The sequence below is a fragment of the Actinia tenebrosa genome, unplaced genomic scaffold, assembly GCF_029948245.1.
Source record: "Actinia tenebrosa isolate PJP-AT-01 unplaced genomic scaffold, QUT_ActTen_1.0 PGA_scaffold4__44_contigs__length_22323623, whole genome shotgun sequence".
NCBI classification, from domain to species: domain Eukaryota; kingdom Metazoa; phylum Cnidaria; class Anthozoa; order Actiniaria; family Actiniidae; genus Actinia; species Actinia tenebrosa.
Genome location: NW_028292581.1, coordinates 10,999,820 through 11,009,785, shown reverse-complemented (window position 1 = coordinate 11,009,785; position 9,966 = coordinate 10,999,820). Strand labels below are relative to the sequence as shown.

The window sequence follows — 9,966 nt, the reverse complement described above, 5'->3', positions numbered from 1 at the left end:
CTGTACGGGGAATTATGGTTGTAAAATATAAATAAATAAAAACTAATAATAATTAATGTGTTTGAGTTGTATCCATCTTTAAGCGTCTTCTCAAGGGCAGCCATTAAACAAAGTAATATTCTACGAATGAAAAGTGATCTGTTAATACGAAATATTACGCCCAAGTAATGTAAAAATCAACATTAAAGGTTTTAATTCATGATTTTATTGTAGTTGACCGCACATGGAATCTAGATCGTAATGGGACTAAGATGTTTCAAGATGTGTCTCGATTGACGAGCAATGCCTTTATGAAGCACACAGATACCCGCAATGTGTCTACCGATCTGAACGTGTTCAGTAGCGACGAGAAAGGCTGTATCGACTTAACAGGAAACAACTTCAATTGTCTATCAAACCCATCCAACTGCCTTGAAGGATTTACTCTTTCTTTCTGGCTAAAACATGGGGGTAAGAGTAGTTGTAATGAAGTAGATTCCTATATAACCATCATCATGTATTTTTAGTATCACTTATCATCATCAGCAGCAGCAGCATCATCATCGTTACCATTTTCAACATCAACATCACCATCAGTATCGTTGTCGTTATCATCATCATCATTAATGTCATCATTATCGTTATTATTTTCATCATCCTTGGTTATCATCGTCATCATTATTATCATCGTTAAAACCCATCGTTTTCATCAACATCGTTGTCATTGAAACATGTTGAACATTGTTTTCGTTTTTTTTTTGTTTTTTTTTAATATTTAATCCAGCTTATGTTCTAGAAAATATTTAACAAATGCATTAACATCGTACGTACTCATTCTCCATAAAGCCCTTTCAAAGTTGATCTATAACTCAAAGAGACTTGCTGAATCTTTCGCATGGGACTTTGTGGCTTTCAAAAAGGTACCATCTTGGATTTTTCACCCAGAGCGAGTCTCCAGAATTCCAATTTATACAAAAGTTGGATTTAAAAAAAAACGACATGAAAACGGAAAAACTTGAGCAAATTCAACGGCAGTCATGATTAAAAATTGTCTTTTTATACTCCTTCTGCGCTATATATCTTTAGAAAACTTCATCTCTCGTATCCTCGAGGAAAGAACAGAACAAAAGAAGCAACTACAAGAGATGTTGTCACCGGTAGTTGAAAGTTGGTCCAAATGGTCTTTGTGTTACCGCGCTTCCAAACATGGCTGGGACCCTAGGACCTTTCACTTGAACTGTGACAACAAAATTAAGACTTTGACTATTGTCAAAGTTAAGGATTATGTATTTGGAGGTTTCATTGATCGCAGTTGGGGAGGTGAGTGAGAATTGAATACAATAGTTCCCTTTGCAGTTTCTAGCGCAATCTTGAAAAGTAACCGTACCTGTACATCGAAGCGACAACAGTGGTGACCTGCAATGATAGAGATATGCGAATAATAGTCCAAAGGTCCTTATCATTGCAAGGTCACCGCCATCACTCTCGCTTCGATGCATAGGTTGTCTTTCAAGATGGCCCAGGGATCTGTGAAGGGGTCGAAAAGGGCTGTGCAGACTTGAATTTCAAATAATCCTCTTTGGTTGCCTTGGGACCAATTATATTGATATTTTGAAACAACCTCTGTGCTGGTCACTTAGGGCACTGCTAACCCGCAGATCGAAATTTAGCTGGTTAGGTTTAGCGGAGGAAGAGAAAAACCCTAGAATCAAGAGTGAGACCCAACAAACTTTACTCACACATGATGTCGGGTCTAGAAATCGAACCAGAGACCTCAAAGGCGAGAGGCGAGTATACTACCGCTACGCCACCCTCGATTCCCAGAGTAACAATAAGTGATCTTATTTCTCGATATGCAAGGAATGCAAGAAGTCTGAACGTTGACTGCCATTACGTTCAAAGCCACCTTAATTATTTTAGTTGGCATTCCCTCATTCCCACTGGAAAATGCAAATGTATTTTACATTTTATCTCTTTTATAATTATTAAGAAATAATTAATAATGGACGTATTAATTAACAAATTTATTCCAGATGGAAATCAAGCCATGAGCAGTGCGTCTGCTTTTCTGTTCAGCCTCAGCAATCCAGAGGGTTGTCCACCATTTAAACTCAAGATTAAACCAGACTTCACATCTAAAGCAGCTCAAAGCAACAACTTTTCTGGCCCAGTTTTTGGACTGAACGACCTTTACCTCGGAGATGTGTTTTTCAGTGATTTGGGTCAAGCTTATGAATTGCCAAACATATCCTGTATTGTATCGGCAAGTGCTCGGCAATTGCTTGCCGGAAGTTATTATTTTGTGCCTGATGAGATTGAGGTATTTGAGTATGTAGGTAAGTGCAGGGATGAATAGAAGGACAGAGGGAGAGAGAGGGATGGAAAGCGGGAGGGAGAGAGGTGGGGAGAGAGGTGGGGAGAGAGGGAGAGATAGAGGAAGGGAGGGAGAGAGGGATGGATAGAGGAAGATGGGAAGGATGCATAGAAACATAAACAGACAAGCTTAGCTGAATGGTTGATGGATGGAGCGGTATGGAATGGCATAGATTGGCATGGATTGCGTAGATAGATGAATCTTTATAATAAAATAACTGAGTTCTAACGCGGCGCTTGAGAAGCTAGCAACCAATCCTACGTTTCCGACATTTTTCTCGTCTAAAACGGGAAAAAATGTTTTAGCTAACGTCTTAATCTTTCTGAAACAGTAATGCTTGATAGACCTCTTTACCTTGGACGTGAGGTTTTTTCATGATTTTAGACCAATTGTCATATCTTTTATTTTTTTAATGGTTGTACATGAGGAGACATGAATAATTATTTCCCTGGGCCCGCAGCAATTGGCTATGGTCTTTGGCGATATCAATTGGCGATAAACCTGTCTTATTTCTGTTGTTGTTAATTTTTGTTATGAGTAAGCGTTTTTTCTTGACGAAAATAATAAAATGAAAACAAAAGTAACATTCTCATTTGGTCTGAAATGGGTAAACATTACAGACTTTGCATTCACTCTTTACTTTTCCTATTTCTATGTAAACTTTCTTTGACCTGTTTACCTGAGTTTTTAATTACTTTACACTTTTTTCCAGTCCCAAAGCTTCCAAAATACGTCTTATCAGCCGGAGGGCAGTCATGCGGTGTTTCCTTTATATACAACGAGAAGAAAGAGCATCAGTTCACTGTCTCAATCAAAGACCGAGTATATACTCTTTCTGTGCCTGCTCTTACTACAAATAAATGGTCTCGTATCACCGTTACTTGGTCAACAATGAATGGTTTGCTCCTTAGACAGGATAACATCACAATATCCGATTTTGGTATAACATATAAGCAAACTGTAACCTGTCAAACTGCATACATCTTTGCCTTGGGGTGTGCGGCCTGGGCGGTGGAGCAAAATATAGCAAATTCTGTGAACTTTCAGTTGACAGATCTGCAGTTGTACGATACATATTTGACTCAGAAAGAAATAGAAAAGCAATTTGACTGGAACACAAGTACGTAAACCACAGCAAAAAATATTAAAATAATGTATACTTAGTATCTGAAGTAAAGGTGGTGATGGTGAGGGGGGCGGGTGGCGGGTTGCGGGGGACAATGCTAGGCTCCAACAAAATAGGAGTAAAAATGAATGAACGAAAATACTTGCAAGTAGAAACGAAATACACATACAGAAAGAACAAAAATAAAGGCTAAGTAAAAAAAAATTATATAAAGAATGCCAGTGGTATACACCTTTTTTCTTAAACGTTGTCGGTTGCAGATTAAAATCTCAAATCTGAGACCAAGTAACACGATTTAAATTAATTTTGATATATTCATAGCCGCGACCAACGTATTCATGCAGTTACCTGTAGCTTGGTCTACAAGGCATGGCCTTGGAGTTGAGAATTTTAGTCTGTTTTAGCTTAGATCGCTCATTTAAGATTCTGACCGACAACGTTTTTTTTTTAAATAGGTTAGTTTATATAAATTCAGGATCAGGAGTAAAATCAGAATGTTAAGAATATATAATCCACATTGTAACAATGTTGCAACTAAAGTCGCATGTCGAGCAAATAGATAGTCGAATAAGTATCTAAATATGACGACCAATTCAGTTGAATAACTATTCTGCACTGATAATGACTAGCGACTGAATAGCCATGTGAAAACGCTTTTGTCAGTTCCACAGTTACAATTCACTCAACAAAATTACTCGATTCCTATTGAAAAAAATCTACTAGCTTTAGCTGTTGTATCACAGCGTGAGATAATCACAACAGAGCTAGGCTCCAAACTAAGTGAAAGCCCAGAGATCAAATTAGAATTTAGTAGTTGGTTTTAGTAGTTGATTGGACAAAAGGAGTACAATTAAATCCCAAATTGTACTCTGTAGAGTCCCAATTAAGTTGCTCTATCCCGTTGAGTGTAATATAAACAAAAAATCGCACAAACTTCTCTTACAATTCGGAATTTATAGATACTCGTGATGTTTTAAAAGTTCTCAAAACATTACTCGTACCTGTAAATTCCGAGATCGTGCGATTTCCACAACTATACAAACTACAAGGCTTGTCATTCGCTAGTAAGTACAGAACAATATTTATTCAATTGGTCGCCATCATAGTTCGATTTGCATTGGTGCATAATGTATTTTCTTAATTTTCAGATTTTTTTAAGCCTGTGGCAATTTTCAATGCTGCTCGATCAAAGGAACTAAAGTCGTTCTCAACCAATGTTGACGCAAATAACAGAATCCTTTCAGGACACAGAGGAAGTTTACATTATTTTTGCTTCTGGCTCAACTCAATAATAGTCCTTGATCCATGGTGGGAAATCAACTTGGTGCAAAAGTATATAGTCACAGATATCTTTATCGTGAGAGGTATCCCATACCATAAATTTTATAATCTAAGAATCAGTGTATCAGATGGACAAAATAGAAGTAACTGTCACGGTATTCATGACATTGGTTGGCGAACACATGGACGGTTTTATTGTGATAATCATCCAGCAGGTCGGGCAGTAAAGGTTTCACTCGCCGTCAAAACGGCTTCATCGAGTGTTGCACTTCTTTTGTGTGAAATAGAAGTTAGAGGTAAGTTAGAGGAATGCCCTCCCGAATTCGCTTGAACGGACAACATTTTAAAACAATAACCGTTAAACATTACTGTATTTATCAAGTTCAACTTCAACTCCAAGCCATTCGTGTTGGAGTCAGGCGAATTCAGAAAAAGCCTTTTTGGAATATTCCTAGTTAGCTGAAGGGATCAACAAAAAACAACACAGCCGTAGCTAGTGCAATAGATAAATGGACAATGCGGTGGTCATCCTGAATCGCAAGGCATTGTGGGGCGTGCAGGTAGCAACACATCGATCACCTTTACCCGTCAAGACCTTTTCCCCCTCTTCCCCCCTCCCTGGTAAGATGGCCGCCGTATCGTCGAAGTAGTCCAGTAGCGAGAGGAATGGTTTGGATATGACTGAACAAATAGGCGAATGAATCCAATCATTCATTCATATCCATTAATTTTTATTTGTTTATTTGCCTGTTTGCTTGCTTTATCCTAACAATCATAACCTAGCTTGAATGATTTGAAATGCGTCTTTTTTTCAGGATTTCTATTCCCAGGGTACTGGCTAGTCAATTCATCGTATCCTAGATACAAAGGAGAAAATGTGTATTACCGCACTGACTTCGTCCTCAGCGTGAGAAACTGTTTAACGTTTCATTACATTATCGACGGAACTGAAGCAGGACGCCTTAATGTCTACTCCGGCGGTTACTTAGGAAAAAAGACGTTGTTATGGAGACTAGCCGGCGATCAGGGTCATAACAAGAGTATTAATCATACTTGGAGCACCGCTCAAGTACCGATCTCGGAGGAAACCGCTTTCCAGGTCTGTATTATGTCTGTTCTTTATGATAATCCCTTTTTGACAAAGATGTTCCAAATGGATAAAGATTACGTAGGCCTAATTTTAAGGGTCTACCCAGATTGCAGAATCTAGAAATTGTTGCACTTTGAAATGTCTCTTGCAGTTAAACATGTTGCAGTTTAGTGGAAGTAAAAAATCGTTTTCATACTTTGAAATTACGTGCTTTTAAAAAATTAATAAGCTGTCGCCCGTTGGAATAACTGCCTTTACACTTTGAAATAAAAAGTTTGGGTACTAATACTATACTTATGTACATAAATGAACAGCTAGTGCCCAGGACATGTCAATAACATCTCTGACGTCATAAGCCGTGCGGCTCAATATCACTAGGAGTAAATACCATCCGTATTCATCATAAAACAGCTTCACGTTGATATTATACTTCTTCGTCTATCTAAAATATCAGTTCATGATTCCTAGTATTTTTTTCAACATAGATTATTTTCGAAGCCGTAGTGGGGAAGGAATATGGAGGATATATTGCTGTGGATAATGTCACTTTATCAACCTCAAACTCGTGTTTATTTTATCCAATACACGCTTCTAACCAAATGTCAGGTAGGGCAGTGAGAAGAAAAATGGCAATGCTGTATGGACATGCATGCATGCAATAGGTTTTCTGTAAATAAAAGATATAATCTTTACGAAACTCGTGTTACTGCTGCTAACGGTCTTGTTCCCACTGTCCCTGCTGCTGTTGTTGTGGTAGATGCTTTTGTTTTCCTTTATTTCCTTTTCTTGTTAAATGTGGTATGGTCAAGTGACAGCTGGACAGCCTATTACTTCTGTTGTTGCTACTGTTACTGTTACTGTTATCATTGTTGTTGTCATTTCCTTTGTTGTTGCTATTGCAGATGACGCTGTTTTTGTTGCCATTGTGATTGTTGCTGATAAAGCTGTTACTGATGTTGATGTCGTCTTTCAGGTCGTTGAATTGTTGCTTTTGCTGTTTTTGTTGTTTTGATGCCACTACATTTTACTTTTTCTTGCTGCTCTTACTGTTTATGCTGCTGACGTGTCTTAAAACTGTTAATATTGCTGTGGCCATTTCTATTACCGTTGTGGTTGCAGCAACAAGCTTTTGTTATTCTCATTAGCAGTGGCTGTTGATTTTCCTGGTGCTGCTGTTGCAATAGTTTTTGGCAGTGCTGCTGCTGCTGCTACTGCTGCTGCTTCACTTTCTGTAATGCTCATAGTCCATGGTTGCTCATGTTACATCTTTGCTACGCACCATGAGCTTTAAAACTGTTATCGGTTGTATTTAATCTCAACTATTTTCTATAGGTATAATGTCCAATATGATTCAACACATACCCAGTTATAAAGACTGGCTTCTATCAGCTGTTTCTCAAGCAGGATATTCAGATAAGCTATGGGTCTCATGCTACCATTCAATAAATGATGGCTGGAATAGCAGTGCCTTCCATTATAAGTGTCTTAGTAAAGGGCCATTTATTGTCATACTAAGGCATGTTTCGAAAATCTTCGGAGGGTTTTCTGATGTGAGCACTAATGGTAAGTAAAATAGTCTATATCTTTCGGCTAATGGTATACGTATATCTGAACAATGGTAGCACAGAACTTAACCCAACAGTCCTCGCTCCAAAGACTAGTATACTGTACCGTTAAAAAACTTTGGGATTTCGACACCATGACCTTATTTCCAGTGGCAAATTGTACATTAAAGTTGTTTTTGTGAATCGATTAAGGTTGCAAGAGTCTGCAGTCACTAACCCGCAGTATTTACCAAATGCGAATAGAGGGTATCCTATAAAACCATATTATTTGCTCGTCATTTAATTGTGCTTGGGTGTACACTATAAATGTACTGTAAATATACTGGGTGAATGTACTGTACCATGATGTCACACCAATGCACACTACATTCACCTTACAGTGTACACCAATGCAAAAAAAACAAAAAAAAAACAAAAGAAAAAAAAACAACACCCATAGTGTACACCAATCGCAGTACACCCATACAGTGTACACCATTGCACATTACACCCTTACAGTGTACACCAACGCACACTACATTCACATTACAGTGTACACCATTGCACAGTACAGCCATAGTGCACACCAATGCACAGTACACCCATACAGTGTACACCATTGCACAGTACACCCATAGTGTACACCAATGCACAGTACACCCGTACATTGTACATCAATGGTGTTTACTGTATTTGTGTACTGTGTGTTGACATTCCCTTTTTATTGGTATACTTTGCATTTTTTGGCTTTATATTGGTTAACTGTGCATGCATGGAAACTGTTGCACGTGTAATGTGTGTTTTGCTCTCAGCTATAGCGTCGCGTAGCCATGACATTTTTACAAATTTCCTAGAATTTCTTGCATCATCAACAAAAGACTACGCGAGTGGACGCCCGACAGAACAAAAAAATTCCAAAAACAACCGTGGACCAGAGCATGCAGTTGATGGCGATATTAAGACCTACACACGAACAGAAGATACCCAGGACCCCTGGTGGAGGGTTGAGCTCGAATATCCAATTTTTGTTTTCAAATTGACTATTTATAATCGTCAGGAAAAGTCTTTCCAAGACAGGCTCTATGACTTTGAGATTATAATTAGCAATCAGCTTCAAGGGGTGAGCGATAACTCTTCGAAGTGTGGTGGATTACACTCGCTCAAAAATAAGGACAGTGGGACATTTTACTGTAAACCGGCTATCTATGGAAAATACGTCACAGTTCATATGAAAAGATTTGGAATTCTTAATCTTGGAGAAGTCAAAGTTTACGGTAAGGCAGCGGATCCAAACACTATGTTTGTTGATACTAATACCTAAATCTCTTTTCATACTGTGTGAATTTGTTTATTTTTTTAGGATTTCGCCGTCCAATACCATCAACCAAATCATTTTTATATACTCTTTCTGCAACGAAAAGTAAGCTTAATGTTCGTCCAGATAAAGGTCCTGCTATTATCTTCACGGAAAAGGGGATGAGATTTGGTTTCTATGATCTGGTCATCGGTATAACGGACAAGAAATGTTCTAATGCTCCAGGTGATTTGTATGAAGCTTTGCCTGGTAATCAAGTGTTTACGGGAAGTAACGAGTTCCAGCCTGATGACATCGAAGTATTGATAGTAGGAGGTAAGACAAGGCAGAAAAATAAAACCATAATTGTATTCAAAAATATTGATTTTAAGTAATACTCAAGACGTAACTATGCTATCATTGCAGACTCTTTGTGTGACCCTCCCTGTTTAAAAGGCGAGAGATGTGATGAAGTTCTGAACAAATGTGTGTGTGACCTTGGACGCAGAGACTATAAGTTGTGTCTAGAAAGAAGAGGTGAGTCTTTGCTTCAGTTCTAGAACAAAATGAAAACAAGGAAGGAAACGATGAATTAAGAAATGGAAAGCCACATGCATGAACCAACCAAACAGCCAACTACACCACAAAGAAAGAGATATTTCAACCAACACAACCAAATCACACACTAATCCCCCCGGGCCCCGGCCGGGAGGGGGGTGGGGGGGTACTCCGCCAGAATTTGGGTAGGGGTGTTCCGCTGGGATTCTGAAAGGGGTACCCTGTTTATGACAACAACAAAAAAAACCTCTTCAGCGGATCATCCCCGTATAGTCCATATATTGAAGACCTCAAACCCCCCCCCCCCCCCCCCGAGCGCTATAAAACAACCACTAACCACAACCACTAACCATCCAGCCAACCCATTGAAACCAATTCTTAACAGGTTAACCAGCAAGACACCAATAGAACACCTACAATGCAAACAACAAACCAAAAAAAACATTACCAGACCTTGAATTTCCAGAGCCATCCCAGCAACTCAACCAACCATATAGCACCAACCAAGCAGCTATAACCAACGAATCCAATTATTCTCAAGCCAACTAACTAAATAAATCATCAACCATTCAACCAAGCAATATAACCAACCAAACAGACCACCGACAAACCTGCAAACCAACAACCCAAGGCACAAAACCAACCACCAACCAACCAACCAACCAACCAACCACCAACCAACCCACCAACCAACCCACCCACCAACCAACCCACCAACCA

At 38.9% G+C, this 9,966-nt stretch overlaps 1 protein-coding gene across 1 annotated transcript in view; it reads left to right on the top strand.

Annotated features, from left to right (window-relative positions):
• The window catches only part of LOC116294679 (uncharacterized), a 41,073-nt gene that overhangs the window by 7,246 nt on the left and 23,861 nt on the right, over positions 1–9,966 (top strand). The window contains exons 7-17 of the mRNA XM_089036788.1: positions 214–450; positions 1,066–1,299; positions 2,013–2,315; positions 3,066–3,473; positions 4,628–5,056; positions 5,576–5,859; positions 6,336–6,456; positions 7,183–7,413; positions 8,249–8,514; positions 8,868–9,024; positions 9,115–9,225. Coding sequence (XP_088892914.1) covers positions 214–450; positions 1,066–1,299; positions 2,013–2,315; positions 3,066–3,473; positions 4,628–5,056; positions 5,576–5,859; positions 6,336–6,456; positions 7,183–7,413; positions 8,249–8,514; positions 8,868–9,024; positions 9,115–9,225 — 2,781 coding nt within the window. The remainder of the gene's footprint in view (positions 1–213; positions 451–1,065; positions 1,300–2,012; positions 2,316–3,065; positions 3,474–4,627; positions 5,057–5,575; positions 5,860–6,335; positions 6,457–7,182; positions 7,414–8,248; positions 8,515–8,867; positions 9,025–9,114; positions 9,226–9,966) is intronic.